At 57.0% G+C, this 22,327-nt stretch overlaps 2 protein-coding genes across 2 annotated transcripts; one reads left to right on the top strand and one right to left on the bottom strand.

The window, feature by feature from the left end:
• Nucleotides 1-949: 949 nt before the first annotated feature.
• On the bottom strand, nt 950-6,853 carry LOC128980567 (uncharacterized). The gene is made up of 16 exons (XM_054399031.1): nt 6,702-6,853; nt 6,199-6,257; nt 5,901-6,011; nt 5,120-5,233; nt 4,819-4,932; nt 4,521-4,631; nt 4,220-4,333; nt 3,443-3,553; nt 3,142-3,255; nt 2,836-2,954; nt 2,553-2,684; nt 2,204-2,407; nt 1,998-2,077; nt 1,464-1,548; nt 1,253-1,348; nt 950-1,012 (listed from the first exon to the last, which is right to left on the bottom strand). The coding sequence occupies exons 1-16, from the start codon at nt 6,851-6,853 to the stop codon at nt 950-952; spliced, it is 1,779 nt and encodes a 592-aa protein (XP_054255006.1).
• Nucleotides 6,854-11,963: 5,110 nt separating this feature from the next.
• Nucleotides 11,964-18,337, top strand: LOC128980566 (uncharacterized). Its single transcript, XM_054399030.1, has 17 exons — nt 11,964-12,101; nt 12,188-12,326; nt 12,571-12,624; nt 13,272-13,385; nt 14,052-14,165; nt 14,353-14,466; nt 14,654-14,767; nt 15,434-15,547; nt 15,735-15,848; nt 16,036-16,149; nt 16,337-16,455; nt 16,607-16,738; nt 16,884-17,087; nt 17,214-17,293; nt 17,743-17,827; nt 17,943-18,038; nt 18,275-18,337. Exons 1-17 carry the CDS (start codon nt 11,964-11,966, stop codon nt 18,335-18,337), a joined length of 1,908 nt encoding a protein of 635 aa, XP_054255005.1.
• Nucleotides 18,338-22,327: the final 3,990 nt, after the last annotated feature.

Below are 22,327 nucleotides of genomic sequence, written 5' to 3'. Positions count from 1 at the left end.
CCTGCTGTGAGCCACCTCCTGATTGTCCCTTGAGCATTTGCTGACAATGGCTTCAGGCTTTTGTGCTCTGACTCCCATCCCAGCCACAGCCTTCTGCTTCCTGCATTGAAAGGCAGCTGAGAACCCCCAGGGGCTGCCCAGCCTTTGCCACCTTATCAAATAGCCTCCCCTCTGTGCCATTCCCAGGCAGAGTTTCACTGCAGAGAGCCTCTTTAGATAAATACCTTCTTTATTTCATCCAAAGCTATCAATCAGACAACACTACAGAGCTGACAGACAGACAGACAGACAGACAGCTCCCATCCAGAGGCTGCTGCTCAGTGGCTTCAAGTCCAGCTGCAGAGCAGTGACAGTGGTGTCCCTCAGGGGTCTCTACTGGGACCTGTGCCCTTGAATGTTTTTATCAATGCTCTAGAGGGGAGGATCCAGGGCACCATCAGCAGTGTGCAGATGGCACCAACTGAGTGCTGCTGTCCATATGCCAGAGGGACAGGATGGCTGCCAGAGGCACCTGGACAAGCTGGAGAGGTGGTGCCCAGGGCAGCCTCCTGAGGTTCAGCAAGAGCAAGTGCTCTTATTGCAAGAGCAATGGCTTCAAAGTAGAGCAGAGCAGATTGAGATTGGATGTGAGGAACAAGTTCTACACTACGAGGGTGGGGGAACACTGGAACAGGTTGCCCAGGGAGGTGGTTGGAGCCTCATCATTGGAGATATTCAAGGGGAGGCTGGAGAGGGCTCTGGGCAGCCTGAGCTACTTGGGGATGGCCCTGCTGACTGCAGAGGGAGTTGGACTGGATGAGCTCTGGAGATCCCTTCCAACCCAAACTATTCTATGATTCTACAAAACAGAGAAACCAACAAGCAACCAGAGAACCCAACAAACAGAGAAACAAAGAGAAGGCAACAAACAACCAAGAGAAGGCAACAAACAACCAAGAGAAGCCCAAAGTCAGAGGAGCCGTTGGTGAATGATCTCCCACACCATCTTCTTTCTGAACCTGGGCATGTGGCTCTGGAAGGAAAGCAAACAGCCATGACATGGGAAGCCCCAGCAGGCAGAGGCAGACAATGGCCACAACCCCCCCCCCCCTCCCCCGAGCCCACCTGGAACTTGCAAGCCAAGCAGCCATGCCCCAAAAGCAGAGAGAGGTACAACACCTCAGCCCCTGCCCCAGACACAAGGAACAGCTGCCCAGGACCCTCCCTGGCTCCTGTGCCCACAGCTCTGCAGCTGCCCACAGCCCTCACTCACCTGGCTGAAGGTGATGGCTCTCTCCCTGCAGATGGACTCAGCATATTGACAGAGGAAGACCCCACAGTCACTCTGGTTCCTCTGCTGAGGGATCTCCTGGGGAAGGCAAAGCAGAGGGAGAACTTCACTCTCTGGGCAAGAGAAGCCACCTGGCAGCTGCTTCCCAGAGCTGCTCAGGCTCCCAGCTGCAAGCCCAGCAGTGCTCACCTACCTGGGCCCCCATGCTGTGCAGACTCCACTGGGCAGAAGCCAGCTCCAGGCCTCTTCTGCTGCGGCTTTCCTCTTGCAGGTATTGGCTGTGGAGAGCAAACCCAAAGCTCACACACTGGGCTCAGCCCTCACACAACAAATGCAAAAGCTCTGGGGCTAAGGCTGCTGGCTGCACAGGTGCCCAGGCCACCAGCTCTCCAGGAAGCAAGCATTGGATGCAGAGCTGCTCCTCCAGCCTTCCCCAGGCAGCTGCTGCTACCTGCTCAGGAGAGCACAGGGCTCCAACCACACTTGGCTTCTCTCTGAGGGGACACTCTCCTGCTCTGGCAGACCCCAGGCACCCAAAACCCTGGGTGGAGGCCACCAGGGATGGAGACCAGGTGAGGAGCCATGGGCACACAAGTGGCAGCAGGCACACCAAAGATTGCTGGCTTGTGCCTACAAGAAGCAGGAAACCTTGCAGCCATGTGGCACAGACAACCTCTGAAACCCTCTGAATTCACAGCAGCAAAGCATTGGCTGAGCAGCTACTTACAGCAGAGCCTGGCAGATCTTCATGCCCCTCTGCCCCATCGAGTCATAGTATCTGATGGCCCTCTTCCTGACATCAATGACCTGTGATTGGAAGGGGACTGCTGCACAAAGCACAGCCTTCTGCTGCACACGCAGCCAGAGCCACCTGACTCCTCTTGGGAGGACTTCATCCCCACCCAGCTCTACCAAGAAGCCACTTGGACTCACCACCAGTGCCCAGTGCATCCCCAGGTGAATGGGAACCAGGATGATGTCTTTCTGGAATATATCCACGTCCCTGGTCCACCTTCTCACCGCTGCATGGCCACCAGACAGCAGCTTGGGGTAGAAGAAGGTGCTAAAGGCATGGACAGAAGGATATCCAGCCTTCCTGCTCCTCTCTGCCACCAGCTGCAGGTAGAAATTGATGACCTGTGCCAGGAAGAGGAAGCCTGGGATGTAAAAGGGGCCAGGGCTGCCCCAAAGCACAGCACAGCAGAGCAGAGCAGGGCAGGCAGGGCAGGAGCACTGGCAAAGCCCTGCTGAGCTCCACAGCCCTGGGCTGCAGCTGCTCTACCTCATCGTTCAGCCACTGGCCCTCCCTGAGCGTGCCCATGGCCTCCCGGGTGACACGGAGTTTGAAGGCACTGCGCAGCACCTCCTGAGGGTCACCTCGGCCCAGTGCAGCTCTGGCTTCTGCCTCCAGGGCCTGAAATGCACAAGGAGAAGGGGAAGCACTTGTGACACACACACCTCAGCACATGGAGCCCGGGCAGCTTTCAAGCCCAACCAGGGCTGGCAATCAGCAGCTGCCTCTGCCACCTCGCACAGCCTCTAGCAGCTCCCAAAGCCTTGCTGACCTCTGCTGTAGGCTCCCTGGCTGGAGGGCCCTGGGGCTTCTCCTTTGCCTTCAGCGGCATCTTCATCACCGCAGAAACCTCGATGACGTCATCATCATCGTCATCAGAGATGACCACAGCTGGAAAGCAGACAGCCCACAGGAGACCATGATTGGAAAGGGGACGAGGACGATGGCCACGGGGACAGCAGGGCTGGAAAGGCCACAGGCTCCGTGGCAGTGCTGAAGGACAAGAGCCAGAGCTTTCCCAGGTCCAGGCAACCCAAGGATCATCTGGCAGCTTGACCTCTGCTGGTGTGGGCACTACCTGGCTTCTGCTTCTTACGAGGAACCTCCTCCTCATCATCCTCCACAGCCTGCACCTTCATCACCGCAGAAACCTCGATGACATCATCATCATCGTCATCAGAGATGACCACAGCTGGAAAGCAGACAGCCCACAGGAGACCATGATTGGAAAGGGGACAAGGACGATGGCCACAGGGACAGCAGGGCTGGAAAGGCCACAGGCTCCGTGGCAGTGCTGAAGGACAAGAGCCAGAGCTTTCCCAGGTCCAGGCAACCCAAGGATCATCTGGCAGCTTGACCTCTGCTGGTGTGGGCACTACCTGGCTTCTGCTTCTTACGAGGAACCTCCTCCACCTCATCCTCCACAGCCTGCACCTTCATCAGAGCAGAAACCTCGATGATATCATCATCGTCATCAGAGATGACCACAGCTGGAAAGCAGACAGCCCACAGGAGACCATGATTGGAAAGGGGATGAGGACTTCTAGTTGGCCTAAAGCCCTCTCCTTAACCCCACCTGAAGCTCCAAGGCACAGAGCCCTCTGCCCCGAGCAGCTGCTGCTGGCTTTGCAGGGCTTGGCTCCTGAGCAGTGCTGCAGAGCTGGAGCTCACAGCCTGAGCCACCACTCTGCCAGCCACAGGTGCAGCCCACCCTGCTGGGGGGAACCTTCCCTGCTGCTGCAGCTCACACAAATACCATTGTTCTCTGCCTGTCATCACTGGGAAGGGACCTTCCCTCACAGCCCAGCCTCAAGGCATTTCTCCTCAGACAAACAGGCACTTGGAGCTGGCAGAGCCACATGGCAAGGACAGGGAGCAGGGAGCTCACAGCTGGCATTTCAAATCCTCCTCCTGCTGACGTCTGTGGGCTCCCCAGCAGAGAGAGGGACTTGGGGGAGCTCCTGAGAACATCAGGGACAGGGACAGGCCCCAGGAGACAGCCTCAGGCACTGCCTACAGCGATGGCCACAGGGACAGCAGGGCTGGAAAGGCCACAGGCTCCGTGGCAGTGCTGAAGGACAAGAGCCAGAGCTTTCCCAGGTCCAGGCAACCCAAGGATCATCTGGCAGCTTGACCTCTGCTGGTGTGGGCACTACCTGGCTTCTGCTTCTTACGAGGAACCTCCTGCACATCATCCTCCACAGCCTGCACCTTCATCAGAGCAGAAACCTCGATGACGTCATCATCATCGTCATCAGAGATGACCACAGCTGGAAAGCAGACAGCCCACAGGAGACCATGATTGGAAAGGGGACAAGGACGATGGCCACGGGGACAGCAGGGCTGGAAAGGCCACAGGCTCCGTGGCAGTGCTGAAGGACAAGAGCCAGAGCTTTCCCAGGTCCAGGCAACCCAAGGATCATCTGGCAGCTTGACCTCTGCTGGTGTGGGCACTACCTCGCTTCCGCTTCTTACGAGGAACCTCCTCCTCCTCATCCTCCACAGCCTGCACCTTCATCACCCCAGAAACCTCGATGACATCATCATCGTCATCAGAGATGACCACAGCTGGAAAGCAGACAGCCCACAGGAGACCATGATTGGAAAGGGGACGAGGACAATGGCCACGGGGACAGCAGGGCTGGAAAGGCCACAGGCTCCGTGGCAGTGCTGAAGGACAAGAGCCAGAGCTTTCCCAGGTCCAGGCAACCCAAGGATCATCTGGCAGCTTGACCTCTGCTGGTGTGGGCACTACCTGGCTTCTGCTTCTTACGAGGAATCTCCTCCTCCTCATCCTCCACAGGCTGCACCTTCATCACTGCAGAAACCTCAATGATGTCATCATCATCATCATCAGAGATGACCACAGCTGGAAAGCAGACAGCCCACAGGAGACCATGATTGGAAAGGGGATGAGGACAATGGCCACGGGGACAGCAGGGCTGGAAAGGCCACAGGCTCCGTGGCAGTGCTGAAGGACAAGAGCCAGAGCTTTCCCAGGTCCAGGCAACCCAAGGAACGTCTGGCAGCTTGACCTCTGCTGGTGTGGGCACTACCTGGCTTCTGCTTCTTACGAGGAACCTCCTCCTCCTCATCCTCCACAGGCTGCACCTTCATCACTGCAGAAACCTCGATGATGTCATCATCATCATCATCAGAGATGACCACAGCTGGAAAGCAGACAGCCCACAGGAGACCATGATTGGAAAGGGGATGAGGACTTCTAGTTGGCCTAAAGCCCTCTCCTTAACCCCACCTGAAGCTCCAAGGCACAGAGCCCTCTGCCCCGAGCAGCTGCTGCTGGCTTTGCAGGGCTTGGCTCCTGAGCAGTGCTGCAGAGCTGGAGCTCACAGCCTGAGCCACCACTCTGCCAGCCACAGGTGCAGCCCACCCTGCTGGGGGGAACCTTCCCTGCTGCTGCAGCTCACACAAATACCATTGTTCTCTGCCTGTCATCACTGGGAAGGGACCTTCCCTCACAGCCCAGCCTCAAGGCATTTCTCCTCAGACAAACAGGCACTTGGAGCTGGCAGAGCCACATGGCAAGGACAGGGAGCAGGGAGCTCACAGCTGGCATTTCAAATCCTCCTCCTGCTGACGTCTGTGGGCTCCCCAGCAGTAGAGAGGGACTTGGGGGAGCTCCTGAGAACATCAGGGACAGGGACAGGCCCCAGGAGACAGCCTCAGGCACTGCCTACAGCGATGGCCACAGGGACAGCAGGGCTGGAAAGGCCACAGGCTCCGTGGCAGTGCTGAAGGACAAGAGCCAGAGCTTTCCCAGGTCCAGGCAACCCAAGGATCATCTGGCAGCTTGACCTCTGCTGGTGTGGGCACTACCTGGCTTCCGCTTCTTACGAGGAACCTCCTCCTCATCCTCCACAGCCTGCACCTTCATCAGAGCAGAAACCTCGATGACGTCATCATCATCGTCATCAGAGATGACCACAGCTGGAAAGCAGACAGCCCACAGGAGACCATGATTGGAAAGGGGATGAGGACAATGGCCACGGGGACAGCAGGGCTGGAAAGGCCACAGGCTCCGTGGCAGTGCTGAAGGACAAGAGCCAGAGCTTTCCCAGGTCCAGGCAACCCAAGGATCATCTGGCAGCTTGACCTCTGCTGGTGTGGGCACTACCTGGCTTCTGCTTCTTGCGAGGAGCCTCCTCCTCCTCCTCCTCCACAAGGTTCACAACTCTGAGGAAAGAGCACACAGAACAGGGCTTGGCAACCAGGGGCAAGCTGCTGCCAGGCTCAGTTCCCTGCACTGCCACCTCTGCCAGCCCACGGAGCCCTCGCACAGCCCCGGCTCTGCAGAGGAGCAGAGATGGTTCTCGCCTGCTCCTCTCTTTGGCAGCCTCAGTCCCCGAGAGCAAGGGCAGAGCCCCTTCTGCTTCGGGAGCAGCCCCTGACGGTGGCTCCTCGGGACCCGCCTGCCCGTTTGCCTGCCAGGCTGCGTCCCTGTCCTGCTGCAGCTGCAGAGGGCACAGCAGCTCCGCTGCCCTTCCTGGGCGAGCGCTGCCCGCGGCAGCAGCCCCGCTCCGCTCCGCCCCGCCCGTGCCGCCCCGTCCCGTGCCGTGCCGTCCCGTCCCGCCCGCGGCTCGCTGCGGGGCCTGCGCAGAGGCAGCGCCGGGACCTTACCGAGCCTCGTCCTGCCTCAGCAAGCGCCGCTTTTGACACCTCCTGTGTGCCGCTCCCGACGCAGCGTCCGGCTGGGCCATGGCTGCAGCGCCACTGGAGGGGACTGTGCCAGGGCAGCTGCTAGGCACCTGCTGGCTCTGACGTGCCCCCATTGTGACCCGGCCGTGCCACCTCCGTCACCTGGCTGTGCCATCCTGGCGACGAAGCAGCAGCAGCAGCACCCAGGGGCCCCACTCAAGCCTCTGCTCTGCAGCTGCCCAGCCATCTGCCCTCTGCAGCTGGAGCCCTGCAGCTTCTTGCCCCACACCTTGCAGTGCCATGGCTCCAAGGGAGGCCACTTGGGCCGTGCAGATCCAGGCTCCTGCCACGGCCGTGCCCGGGGATTCCCAGCTGCTGTGGCTCGTGGCTGCTGCCCAGTTCAGCCTCTGGCTCCTGGGCTGTGCCTGGCCCCAAGGCTTTGCCTTCAGAGCAGCCTCTGGGGCTGCCCTGCTGTGCCCCTGCCTGGGGGCTGGAGCAGCGAGTGCCAGAGCAGTGGGGGAGCAAAGTCCTTGCCCTGAAGAGCTGATGTGGGGCTGGGGGCATGGCTGTGATTGAAGGGACACAGCTCACTGCTGCGCCATCAAGCACCATCCACCCTCTGAAGCTGCCATTGCCATCTCTGGGCTTGAGCTGTGCTCAGCATGGTGCCCAGCTGGCACAGCCCTGGCCCGAGGAGCTGTTGGCCAGAAGGATGTTTCCCTGATTCCCCACCACCTCCTCAGGCAACCTCTTGCAGTGCTCTACCAGCCTCACAGTAAAGAATTTCTTCCTCGTGTCCAAGCTAAGTCTGCTCTGCTCTGGTGTAAAGCCTTTCCCTCTCGTCCTGGCACTCCCAGCCCTTGTCAGAAGTCCCTCTCCAGCTCTCCTGTAGCCCTCTGCAGGTACTGGAAGGCTGCTCAGAGGTCTCCCTGGAGCCTTCTCGTCTGCAGGCTGAGCAGCCCCAACTCTCCCAGCCTGTCCCCACAGCAGAGGTGCCCCAGGCCTCTGATATCTTGGTGGCCTTCTTCCTTCCCTGCATTTGGAGTGCTGTGAGTCTGAGTTAAATGTGCTGGAGTTGCTTGCTTAGGAAGATCCCTGGGCTGCATCAAGGGAGCATGGGCAGGAATGGAGAGAGGGGATTCTGCCCCTCTGCTCTGGGGAGACTTCACCTGCAGTGCCATGTCCAGCTCTGGAGCCCCCAGCACAAGAAGGATATGGACCTGATGGAGCAGGTGCAAAAAATGATCAGGGGGCTGGAGAACCTCTGCTATGAGGACAGGCTGGGCCAGTTGGAGTTGTCCAGCCTGGAGAAGAGAAGGCTCCAGGGACACCTTAGAGCTGCTTTTCACTGTCTGAAGGGCACCTACAAGAAGTGTCTGGGGAGGGACTGTTGAGAAGAGTCTGAATCTCTCTTGGTTTCAATCCATCCTGCCTTGTCCTGTCACACAGGCCCTGCTCACACAAGTCCTACAGCACTGTGACATTTGTGCTGCTAGGAAGCAGGCAAAGCCAATCAAGCCCTTGTGGTACAGTGACTGATGGTCCAAGGACAAGCACGGTGTGGCCTGGCACATTGACCACCTCACTCTACCTCCTTCCCCAGCTGGTCAGCAATGTGTGTTTGCTATGGTAGAGGGAAGCACTGGAGGGCTGGAAAGTTATCCAGTTCCTCATGCAACTGCACATGACACCATTCTTGGTCTGGAGAGACAAATCCTGTGGAGACACAGAGCTGCAATCCTGTGGAGACACAGAGCTGCAGAGAGAATTGAGTCAGACAACAGAACTCATTTCAAGAACAACCTCCTAAAAGACTGAGCCAAAGAGCACAGCTATGGGGGTGGGACTTGGGGAGTAACATCTTGCACAGCAACCTGGTTGGTAAATAGTAGAGGGTCAGTGAATCATCTGGACCTGCTCAATCAGCTCTGTTAGCAAAGGAAGAAGGTGATTGGGTTCCTGTAAGCAGAGAAAAGAATCTGTTAGGGAAAACTGTTTGGGAATTTTCTCCTTCAGGAGAGGCTAAGCCTGCCCAAGGTGTGATTGCTGCCACCTGCTGATGGCAGGCCGGCCATGGGGACCGTGTGGCATCGCTACCAGCACCAGCCTCTTGCGGTGCCAGGCACCCGGGAGTGCCTCAAAATCCTAAGGGCTAACACACAGCAGGAGCAGCAACAGCATCCTCTGCTGGGCTGGAGCTCCTCTTGCTCTGTGTGACCCGCACTGGATTACAGCCCCGGGCAGAATCCCGGTGACAGCAGTGTGAGGAACTGGGGAACCTTTCCTTGCCTCTCCAGGTTCTCTCTGCCTGCCTGCCCTTTTGCAAGGCTCCTGTCGAGTCTCCCCCTAGTGGCCGAGCGCCACATTGCGGCGGAGAGTCTCTTGCCCAGTTCCTTGCCCGGTTTGCTTGAAATGTTTAAATTGTCAAATATTGCCTCAATATTGGACGTTCCCATTGTAAATATTGATTCCAGCCATACACCAGACCTATCAGTGAGTTTGGGGACCATTTTTCATGTTAATAAATAATTGTTAATATTTTTATTACTCTCATATTTGCCTTATTAATTGTTCATAAATCATAACCATGAGAGTCTCTTCCTCGCTTTCCCTCCCCCCCCCTTTCTTTTCCTGGTACCTGACAATCACAGCTATGCCAGCAGAAGGTCAGGAAAGAAAGATAAGGCAGCAAACCATGGAAGTTGCAAAAGAGAAGGAAGTAAAAGAGACAGAAATGTTTCTGCAGCTACTTTTTCTCCTCATTAGCAAGCCACTGGAATGAAATACACATATCTGTGTTATTGGTCTGTGTCCAACAGTCATTTATTTTACCAATTTTACCAGTTTTTTCTACTCAAAGTCTTTGGAATTTTCCTCTCCTTGTTTATAATTAAGCTACCAGCTCCAAACCCTACCACAAAGCATTTAAAGTTCCTCTGTGGAAGAAGTGTGTGCAGGCTGAGCAGACAGCACTGAGCTGGCAGATGGAGTCCCTGTGCCTGTATTTGCTATGCTTTGCCATGCTCTGCACTACACCACTGGAGCACTGATGGAGTTTGCAAACAGCCTTTCCACTGAAACTTCCCAATCCTATCCAATCCTTTCTGTGAGCCCAATCCCTTTTTTTGCCCCTTTTGCAGCAATAGAGCAATCTGTCTGCTCAGGAAACCACCACAGGCTCTCTCTGGCAAAGGAAAACTAACAAATGGGAGCAAAATTCACTGCAAAGTGATGCTGGATTTTGTCAGTCTACCAGCACACGAACAAGGGCATTACCGAGCCACACAGGAGGAGGTTTCTAAGAGGCTGTTTGGAGGGGCTGCACAGCTGCCTTCAGAGGAAGTCACCCTTGATTCAAACCAGTTTAAGTGCCACCCATTTATAAAAACACCAAAGGGTGAAAAACAGCCAGGCAGAAACTGTATGAAAAGTCTGCCCTGGAGTCAACTCTACTGCTTCAGGCAACAGGACATGGGAGTGATCACAAATCACTTCTGAGCTGAGAGCTATTAAATCAGGAGCCTTTACCAGGTCAGGCTTATCTAGGTTGTGTCAAAGTGAAAAGTAAACCCACGGCTGTTCCCCCTTAAGGCCAGGAAATGCAGGAAGAAGCCAAATGAACCCTGCCTTAGAAATGATGCTGTGGACACTTGAGAAACAAACCAAGAGATCCAAACAGAAACCCCTGTGGAATGACAGCAGAGAGAACACAGCTCAGCCAGTGCCAGGTGAATACCTCTTGGGAAGAAGAGTTCTCAAAGCCATCTGTGCCCAGCTGGAGCTCAGAGCAGGTGACAACAGCACTGAGGAGAAGCTGCACCTCACAGCTGCTGCTCTCCAGGACAGCGTGAAGTGGCTCTGCCTCTGGCTCCAGCACCTGCAAAGAGAAGAGGGAAGAGTCATGGAGCAGAGCCCAGAGAACCAGGCTGAGCAGGGAGCCTCCAGCAGCAGCCACACCCAGGGGCCAGGAAGGACATTCCCAGGGCTTGTCCCCCAGTGATGGCAGCAGGAGACCCTTCTGCTAGAGGCTGTGTGTCACCTGCTGACCAAAGCCATCAGCACCAGCACTGCAAACACAGCCCTGGGGACCGTCCCTGGCAACCAGTGCCTGACTTTGCTATTCCTGGCACCTAGAAACCCATCAGCCTCTGCTGCAGGATTCAGTTTCCCTCCTGGAGGGAGCTTCTCTGTAGCTGAAGAAGCCCAAGAAGGAAGAGCTCCAGAAGCTCCCTTTTCTTCCTGTCTCAGGAGAAAGGACTTTCCAGAGAGATGTCTACTGGGGGTTGGGAAAGGGCATTTTGGGATGGGAATGAACTCCTTTGGAAAGCCTCTGACTGCTGTGCCTCTGCTGGGCAAGAAGATTTGGGTTGCAGGTCTTACAGTGGTTCAGCAGCTGGGGCAGAGTCATCAGCCAAGAGAAGAGTGTTGGACAGAAAAGTCAGAGTGGGAGCTGCTGCTGAGATCCCTACAGCAGAGAGCCCACAGCCAACAGCACAGGAGGTCTGGGATGGAAAAGACCTGGATGCCCATTGAGGCCAACCACCAGCCCTGTTCTCCAGACCCTTGGCCAGCTCTGCTGCCCTGCTTGGTGCAGACAATGCTCAGGGAGCTTTTGCTGCTGTGCTTCTCACCTTCTTCTTGTCAGGCCACCTGGCACCCTTCTGGTATCCACCCACTTGATGGTGCCCAGGCAGTCATCCTAGTCAGGGACCTCCTCTGGGGGCAGCTGGAAGCAGATCCTGGACACCTAACACTTCACAAGGTGCCTCTGGCAGGTGACCTCAACTTCTGACTGCAAGGTCACTGTGATGTCCTAGCACAGCCAGCATAGAGGTGTCCCACCTAGGGAGAACCAGAGAGCCAAGAGCAAACTGGGATCACTGGCAAGGACAGTGGGTGTGGGGAGCAGCTGTGCCAGGAGAGGCTGAAAGCCCTGGGGGTGTTGAGCCTGGAGAAAAGCAACCCCGGGGGGGGGGGTTTCAATCAACCTCTCACCTGACAGTCAGGCTCACAGGCTCAGAGGATCCTTCCACACTGAACCTGAACTCTTCTGTGCAGTGCCCTAGGACAGTGGGACAGAAGCAGAGCTGCATGTCTTTGAACTCCTCTGGCAAAACGAGGCCCTGACAGGGGGAGAAAGTGAAGCAGGAGCCCAGAGCTGTAGTTGGAGGCAGCAAGCTGAAGGAGGCATCGATGGCTCCTTTGTTGAATGGGGGCTCTCGGCTCTGGCTTCCCAGCGGCTCGATGGTGAAGATCTCTGAGCTCAACAGGGACTCTCCTTGCGCCTTCGCCCTCTGCTGCTGGAAGAGTTTGGAGAGCCAGGCACGGCGTGCTGGGAGACCAGGCCACTCCCTGGGCTTCTCGGAGGGGTGGCCGGGCAGGGTGTGGAATCACCGGGCAGGCAAGGATAGATGTGGATAAGTCTCCTTCTTGGAGCACCTGATCCTTTATCTTTTTCCAAGTTTTAGCTAGATCGGGATCTTGGGTCGCTACCGTGGCAGGTTCTACAAGTGACAAATTCTGAGCAGCAATTCCAGACGGGGCAGCCACCCTCAGTGTGCGGGGAAAATAGGTCAATGAGCAGTGCCTCCGCACCGCTCTCTCAGGGTAGGGTCTAGCGAGGGTGTGGGGGATGTGAGAGCTTCGTGGGGTCTAACCGGAGAGTGCCTCGGAGAGACCGCGGGTGCTAGAGGTTCGCAGGCGCTGACCTTAGGGTCTGTCGGAGGTGCAGAGGGTGGTAGGGGGTCGCTAAAGTCTGTGAAATCGATGTTTGAAGACAGCAGGTAGACTTCAAAGGGAAGAGATGACAGCGGCTCTAATGGTAATTGATGCTTTTGTGCCTCCTCCAAAGGTGCTATTGCCGCCGCGGCCACTGCGGCAACCGTTCCATGCACCTTAAGCTGCCGTAATGAGTCAATTACTTAAGTGCCAGGGTGTAAGGGCTGAAGCACCAAGCATATCTCCCTGCGTGGCGGCATCAAAGAGAGGCTTCCCTGCTTCCTCCCAGCTTTCCACAAAACCAGCACTCCACGCGTCGGCTAGCACCCCGTTTTTCTTACACCAAACCAGCAAGACCTTGGCGGCTCAATGGCTGCACCCAAAGAGTGTTGTCAATGGCTCCATGTCCCAGAGCAGGCCAGTGACAAGTGGAGTCCCTCAGGGATCAGTCCTGGGACCAGGCTTGTTCAACATCTTTGTTGGTGCCATGGACAGAGGCATTGAGTGCACCCTCAGCAGGTTTGCTGCTGACACCAAGCTGTGTGGTGTGGCTGACAGCTGGAGGGAAGGGATCCATCCAGAGGCACCTGGACAGGCTGGAGAGGTGAGCACAAGCCAACCTCAGGAGGTTCAACCAGACCAAGTGCAAGGTCCTGCAGCTGGGTTGAGGCAATCTGCCAGATGATCCTTGGGTTGCCTGGACCTGGGAAAGCTCTGGCTCTTGTCCTTCAGCACTGCCACGGAGCCTGTGGCCTTTCCAGCCCTGCTGTCCCCGTGGCCAACGTCCTTGTCCCCTTTCCAATCATGGTCTCCTGTGGGCTGTCTGCTTTCCAGCTGTGGTCATCTCTGATGACGATGATGATGATGTCATCGAGGTTTCTGCGGTGATGAAGGTGCAGGCTGTGGAGGATGAGGAGGAGGAGTATCCTCGTAAGAAGCAGAAGCGAGGTAGTGCCCACACCAGCAGAGGTCAAGCTGCCAGATGATCCTTGGGTTGCCTGGACCTGGGAAAGCTCTGGCTCTTGTCCTTCAGCACTGCCACGGAGCCTGTGGCCTTTCCAGCCCTGCTGTCCCTGTGGCCATCGCTGTAGGCAGTGCCTGAGGCTGTCTCCTGGGGCCTGTCCCTGTCCCTGATGTTCTCAGGAGCTCCCCCAAGTCCCTCTCTCTGCTGGGGAGCCCACAGACGTCAGCAGGAGGAGGATTTGAAATGCCAGCTGTGAGCTCCCTGCTCCCTGTCCTTGCCATGTGGCTCTGCCAGCTCCAAGTGCCTGTTTGTCTGAGGAGAAATGCCTTGAGGCTGGGCTGTGAGGGAAGGTCCCTTCCCAGTGATGACAGGCAGAGAACAATGGTATTTGTGTGAGCTGCAGCAGCAGGGAAGGTTCCCCCCAGCAGGGTGGGCTGCACCTGTGGCTGGCAGAGTGGTGGCTCAGGCTGTGAGCTCCAGCTCTGCAGCACTGCTCAGGAGCCAAGCCCTGCAAAGCCAGCAGCAGCTGCTCGGGGCAGAGGGCTCTGTGCCTTGGAGCTTCAGGTGGGGTTAAGGAGAGGGCTTTAGGCCAAGTAGAAGTCCTCGTCCCCTTTCCAATCATGGTCTCCTGTGGGCTGTCTGCTTTCCAGCTGTGGTCATCTCTGATGATGATGATGATGACATCATCGAGGTTTCTGCAGTGATGAAGGTGCAGCCTGTGGAGGATGAGGAGGAGGAGGTTCCTCGCAAGAAGCAGAAGCCAGGTAGTGCCCACACCAGCAGAGGTCAAGCTGCCAGATGATCCTTGGGTTGCCTGGACCTGGGAAAGCTCTGGCTCTTGTCCTTCAGCACTGCCACGGAGCCTGTGGCCTTTCCAGCCCTGCTGTCCCCGTGGCCATCGTCCTTGTCCCCGTTCCAATCATGGTCTCCTGTGGGCTGTCTGCTTTCCAGCTGTGGTCATCTCTGATGATGATGATGATGACGTCATCGAGGTTTCTGGGGTGATGAAGGTGCAGGCTGTGGAGGATGAGGAGGAGGAGGTTCCTCGCAAGAAGCAGAAGCCAGGTAGTGCCCACACCAGCAGAGGTCAAGCTGCCAGATGATCCTTGGGTTGCCTGGACCTGGGAAAGCTCTGGCTCTTGTCCTTCAGCACTGCCACGGAGCCTGTGGCCTTTCCAGCCCTGCTGTCCCCGTGGCCATTGTCCTCGTCCCCTTTCCAATCATGGTCTCCTGTGGGCTGTCTGCTTTCCAGCTGTGGTCATCTCTGATGACGATGATGATGACGTCATCGAGGTTTCTGCTGTGATGAAGGTGCAGGCTGTGGAGGATGAGGAGGAGGAGGTTCCTCGTAAGAAGCAGAAGCCAGGTAGTGCCCACACCAGCAGAGGTCAAGCTGCCAGATGATCCTTGGGTTGCCTGGACCTGGGAAAGCTCTGGCTCTTGTCCTTCAGCACTGCCACGGAGCCTGTGGCCTTTCCAGCCCTGCTGTCCCTGTGGCCATCGCTGTAGGCAGTGCCTGAGGCTGTCTCCTGGGGCCTGTCCCTGTCCCTGATGTTCTCAGGAGCTCCCCCAAGTCCCTCTCTCTGCTGGGGAGCCCACAGACGTCAGCAGGAGGAGGATTTGAAATGCCAGCTGTGAGCTCCCTGCTCCCTGTCCTTGCCATGTGGCTCTGCCAGCTCCAAGTGCCTGTTTGTCTGAGGAGAAATGCCTTGAGGCTGGGCTGTGAGGGAAGGTCCCTTCCCAGTGATGGCAGGCAGAGAACAATGGTATTTGTGTGAGCTGCAGCAGCAGGGAAGGTTCCCCCCAGCAGGGTGGGCTGCACCTGTGGCTGGCAGAGTGGTGGCTCAGGCTGTGAGCTCCAGCTCTGCAGCACTGCTCAGGAGCCAAGCCCTGCAAAGCCAGCAGCAGCTGCTCGGGGCAGAGGGCTCTGTGCCTTGGAGCTTCAGGTGGGGTTAAGGAGAGGGCTTTAGGCCAAGTAGAAGTCCTCGTCCCCTTTCCAATCATGGTCTCCTGTGGGCTGTCTGCTTTCCAGCTGTGGTCATCTCTGATGATGATGATGATGACATCATCGAGGTTTCTGCAGTGATGAAGGTGCAGCCTGTGGAGGATGAGGAGGAGGAGGTTCCTCGTAAGAAGCAGAAGCCAGGTAGTGCCCACACCAGCAGAGGTCAAGCTGCCAGATGATCCTTGGGTTGCCTGGACCTGGGAAAGCTCTGGCTCTTGTCCTTCAGCACTGCCACGGAGCCTGTGGCCTTTCCAGCCCTGCTGTCCCCGTGGCCATCGTCCTCGTCCCCTTTCCAATCATGGTCTCCTGTGGGCTGTCTGCTTTCCAGCTGTGGTCATCTCTGATGACGATGATGATGATGTCATCGAGGTTTCTGCAGTGATGAAGGTGCAGGCTGTGGAGGATGATGTTCAGGAGGTTCCTCGTAAGAAGCAGAAGCCAGGTAGTGCCCACACCAGCAGAGGTCAAGCTGCCAGACGTTCCTTGGGTTGCCTGGACCTGGGAAAGCTCTGGCTCTTGTCCTTCAGCACTGCCACGGAGCCTGTGGCCTTTCCAGCCCTGCTGTCCCCGTGGCCATCGTCCTTGTCCCCTTTCCAATCATGGTCTCCTGTGGGCTGTCTGCTTTCCAGCTGTGGTCATCTCTGATGATGATGATGATGACATCATCGAGGTTTCTGCAGTGATGAAGGTGCAGCCTGTGGAGGATGAGGAGGAGGAGGTTCCTCGTAAGAAGCAGAAGCCAGGTAGTGCCCACACCAGCAGAGGTCAAGCTGCCAGATGATCCTTGGGTTGCCTGGACCTGGGAAAGCTCTGGCTCTTGTCCTTCAGCACTGCCACGGAGCCTGTGGCCTTTCCAGCCCTGCTGTCCCCGTGGCCATCGTCCTCGTCCCCTTTCCAATCATGGTCTCCTGTGGGCTGTCTGCTTTCCAGCTGTGGTCATCTCTGATGACGATGATGATGACGTCATCGAGGTTTCTGCGGTGATGAAGATGCCGCTGAAGGCAAAGGAGAAGCCCCAGGGCCCTCCAGCCAGGGAGCCTACAGCAGAGGTCAGCAAGGCTTTGGGAGCTGCTAGAGGCTGTGCGAGGTGGCAGAGGCAGCTGCTGATTGCCAGCCCTGGTTGGGCTTGAAAGCTGCCCGGGCTCCATGTGCTGAGGTGTGTGTGTCACAAGTGCTTCCCCTTCTCCTTGTGCATTTCAGGCCCTGGAGGCAGAAGCCAGAGCTGCACTGGGCCGAGGTGACCCTCAGGAGGTGCTGCGCAGTGCCTTCAAACTCCGTGTCACCCGGGAGGCCATGGGCACGCTCAGGGAGGGCCAGTGGCTGAACGATGAGGTAGAGCAGCTGCAGCCCAGGGCTGTGGAGCTCAGCAGGGCTTTGCCAGTGCTCCTGCCCTGCCTGCCCTGCTCTGCTCTGCTCTGCTGTGCTTTGGGGCAGCCCTGGCCCCTTCTACATCCCAGGCTTCCTCTTCCTGGCACAGGTCATCAATTTCTACCTGCAGCTGGTGGCAGAGAGGAGCAGGAAGGCTGGATATCCTTCTGTCCATGCCTTTAGCACCTTCTTCTACCCCAAGCTGCTGTCTGGTGGCCATGCAGCGGTGAGAAGGTGGACCAGGGACGTGGATATATTCCAGAAAGACATCATCCTGGTTCCCATTCACCTGGGGATGCACTGGGCACTGGTGGTGAGTCCAAGTGGCTTCTTGGTAGAGCTGGGTGGGGATGAAGTCCTCCCAAGAGGAGTCAGGTGGCTCTGGCTGCGTGTGCAGCAGAAGGCTGTGCTTTGTGCAGCAGTCCCCTTCCAATCACAGGTCATTGATGTCAGGAAGAGGGCCATCAGATACTATGACTCGATGGGGCAGAGGGGCATGAAGATCTGCCAGGCTCTGCTGTAAGTAGCTGCTCAGCCAATGCTTTGCTGCTGTGAATTCAGAGGGTTTCAGAGGTTGTCTGTGCCACATGGCTGCAAGGTTTCCTGCTTCTTGTAGGCACAAGCCAGCAATCTTTGGTGTGCCTGCTGCCACTTGTGTGCCCATGGCTCCTCACCTGGTCTCCATCCCTGGTGGCCTCCACCCAGGGTTTTGGGTGCCTGGGGTCTGCCAGAGCAGGAGAGTGTCCCCTCAGAGAGAAGCCAAGTGTGGTTGGAGCCCTGTGCTCTCCTGAGCAGGTAGCAGCAGCTGCCTGGGGAAGGCTGGAGGAGCAGCTCTGCATCCAATGCTTGCTTCCTGGAGAGCTGGTGGCCTGGGCACCTGTGCAGCCAGCAGCCTTAGCCCCAGAGCTTTTGCATTTGTTGTGTGAGGGCTGAGCCCAGTGTGTGAGCTTTGGGTTTGCTCTCCACAGCCAATACCTGCAAGAGGAAAGCCGCAGCAGAAGAGGCCTGGAGCTGGCTTCTGCCCAGTGGAGTCTGCACAGCATGGGGGCCCAGGTAGGTGAGCACTGCTGGGCTTGCAGCTGGGAGCCTGAGCAGCTCTGGGAAGCAGCTGCCAGGTGGCTTCTCTTGCCCAGAGAGTGAAGTTCTCCCTCTGCTTTGCCTTCCCCAGGAGATCCCTCAGCAGAGGAACCAGAGTGACTGTGGGGTCTTCCTCTGTCAATATGCTGAGTCCATCTGCAGGGAGAGAGCCATCACCTTCAGCCAGGTGAGTGAGGGCTGTGGGCAGCTGCAGAGCTGTGGGCACAGGAGCCAGGGAGGGTCCTGGGCAGCTGTTCCTTGTGTCTGGGGCAGGGGCTGAGGTGTTGTACCTCTCTCTGCTTTTGGGGCATGGCTGCTTGGCTTGCAAGTTCCAGGTGGGCTCGGGGAGGGGGGGGGTTGTGGCCATTGTCTGCCTCTGCCTGCTGGGGCTTCCCATGTCATGGCTGTTTGCTTTCCTTCCAGAGCCACATGCCCAGGTTCAGAAAGAAGATGGTGTGGGAGATCATTCACCAACGGCTCCTCTGACTTTGGGCTTCTCTTGGTTGTTTGTTGCCTTCTCTTGGTTGTTTGTTGCCTTCTCTTTGTTTCTCTGTTTGTTGGGTTCTCTGGTTGCTTGTTGGTTTCTCTGTTTTGTAGAATCATAGAATAGTTTGGGTTGGAAGGGATCTCCAGAGCTCATCCAGTCCAACTCCCTCTGCAGTCAGCAGGGCCATCCCCAAGTAGCTCAGGCTGCCCAGAGCCCTCTCCAGCCTCCCCTTGAATATCTCCAATGATGAGGCTCCAACCACCTCCCTGGGCAACCTGTTCCAGTGTTCCCCCACCCTCGTAGTGTAGAACTTGTTCCTCACATCCAATCTCAATCTGCTCTGCTCTACTTTGAAGCCATTGCTCTTGCAATAAGAGCACTTGCTCTTGCTGAACCTCAGGAGGCTGCCCTGGGCACCACCTCTCCAGCTTGTCCAGGTGCCTCTGGCAGCCATCCTGTCCCTCTGGCATATGGACAGCAGCACTCAGTTGGTGCCATCTGCACACTGCTGATGGTGCCCTGGATCCTCCCCTCTAGAGCATTGATAAAAACATTCAAGGGCACAGGTCCCAGTAGAGACCCCTGAGGGACACCACTGTCACTGCTCTGCAGCTGGACTTGAAGCCACTGAGCAGCAGCCTCTGGATGGGAGCTGTCTGTCTGTCTGTGTGTTTCTGTCTCTGTCTGTCTGTCTGTCAGCTCTGTAGTGTTGTCTGATTGATAGCTTTGGATGAAATAAAGAAGGTATTTATCTAAAGAGGCTCTCTGCAGTGAAACTCTGCCTGGGAATGGCACAGAGGGGAGGCTATTTGATAAGGTGGCAAAGGCTGGGCAGCCCCTGGGGGTTCTCAGCTGCCTTTCAATGCAGGAAGCAGAAGGCTGTGGCTGGGATGGGAGTCAGAGCACAAAAGCCTGAAGCCATTGTCAGCAAATGCTCAAGGGACAATCAGGAGGTGGCTCACAGCAGGGTGAGGAGTGCCACCGTGGGCAGGGGTCCTGCCAGGGTCAGGGGTGCTGCTGGAAGGGGTCAGTGCCTCAGTGCCCTCTGCTGCAGCTGCTGCTCCATGCCTCTGCCCCATGAAGAGCTGGTGCCAGTTCTGCCTCTGCTTGGGGCAGACCCAGCAGGATCAGTTTCATCTTGGTGCCAGGGGTTAGCCCTGGGCTGGCCCCCAGGTGAGTGACAGCTGCTGCCCATGAAGGCCTCTGCTTGCCAAAGGGCAAGAGAAAGAAATGAAGGAGGGAGAGCTAGGCCCTGGGAAAGAAGACTGAAAGCAGCTGTAAGGACAGAAAGAGCAATGGAATGGAGTGGAGAAAGGAGATCCAAAGCCATGGGAAGCAACCCTGTGATGGCAGCTGGGTCACCACCCAGTTTGGTGTCAGCTGCAGACTTGGGGAGGATGCCTTCAGTGCCACCACCCAGATCATTTCACAGAACCAGGGCAGAAGGGACTTGTGGAGATCATCCATCCCTGGAGGGGTTTCAGAGCTCTGGAGATGTGGTGCTGAGGGCCATGGCTCAGCAGTGCTCTGTTAAGGCTTGGACTTGATGGGCTTGGAGGTCTTTTCCATCCTGCAGGACTCTCTGGGGCAAACACTGCTTTTACAGGCTGGACACTGGGAAAGGTGGGAATTTGGGGTAAAAAATTGCCTTCTAGAGACCAGACACTAGGAGGAGGGGAAATCTGGGGTCAAACAGTGCCTTTTAGAGACCAGACACTGGGGAAGGAGGAAATTTGGGGTCAAACAGTGCCTTTTAGAGACCAGACACTGGGGAAGGTGAAAATTCTCTGGCTGGCTTCAGGTGACCAGGTGCTTCCACTGTGCTCTAGAGTCCCTCACACATTTTGGAGGTCCCCCTGGAGCAGTGGTTCTGCTCAGGGGCCATGGCTCAGCTCACCTGGAAGGAGCAGCAACAGAACTTTGAAAAGCCAGAAGCCCACTCAGAGCAAACCCAGTGGATCCACTGTGTCTCCAGGCTGGGGCATCCTTCCTAAGTGGAGAACACCTGGCTTGCCCTGATGCTCTTTCTGACTCAGGGAGCACAGAGCTCCATACCCTGGGGAAGAAGCAAAGTTTCTGAGGGCTGCTTTGCTTGGCTTCAGTTACAGAAATGATCCAGCAAAGATGATTCCTCCCAGGCAGGAAATTACCACAGTGCCCAAGAGCATTTCTCCATGGAGAAGGAGGGCCCTGCTCTTCACTTACTAACAGCCAAACTCAAGGCTCCCTACAGGCATTACAGAGGCTGTAAGAGCAGAAATAAAAGCAGGAGAGCACTCAAGGAAGGAGCTCAGGCAGAAATGAGGCAGGTGTGAAAGCAGGGCCACTTCAGGCCTCATCCTAAGAGCAGAGGATCTCCAGCTTCCTTAGCCTACAAGTAAGCATGGCTCAACAGATCCAATCTGGCTTAACCAGCTCCAGGGTCACTGCTTCCCCTCCCCAGCATGGCCACCACCTCTCTTCATCACACAAAAAAGCCTCTCAACAGTGACCTCCACTCTGCTGAGAGGCACCAGTGATCCAGAGCTAACTGCACCCCCGAGCTGGAAGAAGGGACACTGCCAGCAGCCCTAACAAACATCCTCTCCCCCTTTCTGAACCATCTCCAGATTCTGCAGCAGCACTTCACAGTGTCCAGCACAGGCTGCTTGATGGTCACATCCTGACCAGCTGCCTTCCCCAGCCAGGACCCTGACAGATCTGAAATGCTCTTGTAAAGCTCAGTCCAAGCCAAGCTGCTTGAATCTCAATCCTCCAACCCTTCCTGGGCAAACAATTGTGTGTGTGCATGCTGCACTCCCACAGTGGGGGCCACACTCTGGAAGAACAGAAACACTCAGCTCAGAGACTTCCAACGAGAGAAAGGTAAGTGACCAGAAGAAGAAGCAGGAATGCAATCAACAGCCTGACCTCAGCCAGCCCCAGCCTCATGCCCGACTCTCCAGCGCACACACACGTTGCTGGCTGCCAGGAGAGGGAACATTCCACAGCTGCTGGACTGCTGCTGCAATGCTGCAGCACTGGCTGGGACCCCATCCTGGTGCTGAGGAAGCTTTGGCTTCACCGAGTCGTTTCCCATCGTTCAGTGCAGAGGCAAGGCTGGACAACCTGTCCTGAGTTACCTGTAGCCTCCTGAAGCAGCCCAGCCCCTGGATTTTCCTGAGAATGATGCAGGAATTCACCTCTGGCTTTAAAACACAAGGAAAGGAGAGTTGGGCTGGGTTAGCTTTGCAGTCACTTCTACCTAGGCATCTGCTGCATTTTTCATCCTAAGCCTTCACAGCGTTCTCTAGGCAGAGAAGAAATCCTCTTGTGCCTCCTTTACAGATGGGGCAGCAGAGGTGACGATTTCAGGCCAAGACATCCCAGAGCCCAGGTGTGCGATGAGGAGGAGCAGACTGGCAGCAGTGAGACAGGCAGCCTCTGTCCCCTCCACGTTTAACCCCCAGCCCCTGGATGCAGACACAGCAGCAGCCCAGGGCAATGAAGAAGCCCCAGAGGGAGTTTCTGTCTCAGGGAGCAAAGTTTGCTGCCTGTCCGGCTGTGGTGGCAGGGAGAAGAGTGCCCCAGGGGTCCCCACCACGGCAAGGGCTGCAGCTCCAGGTGCCTCTCACCCAGCACAAGAGCCTCCGCTTGGCCCCAGGGGCAACCTCCTTCCTCAAATCCTCCCCCACCAAGCAGCTTCGTGCCGGGAACGTCCTCAGCACTGCTGTGCGGGACAGCGGCGCTCAGGCCTCCAACCTGCCTGCTCCCAGCCCTCCCTCCCGAGGCACCCAAAGCCACCGCCCGGGTTCGGCCGGGGAGGGGACACAGCCATCGGCACCTCGGCACCGGGGCCGGCACCAGTGACCGCTAGGATCCGCCAGCAGCCACCGGCAGCCGCCAGCAGCCAGCAGCTGTGGCACTGCCCCAGGGCACTCCCAGCGCTGGGTCGTGCCCTGGTGGCCACAGCGAGAGGGCCTGGGGCCAGCCAGCGGCACCGTGAGAAC

The sequence above is a fragment of the Indicator indicator genome, unplaced genomic scaffold, assembly GCF_027791375.1.
Source record: "Indicator indicator isolate 239-I01 unplaced genomic scaffold, UM_Iind_1.1 iindUn_scaffold_291, whole genome shotgun sequence".
NCBI lineage: Eukaryota > Metazoa > Chordata > Aves > Piciformes > Indicatoridae > Indicator > Indicator indicator.
This window is presented reverse-complemented; position numbering and strand designations above follow the sequence as displayed.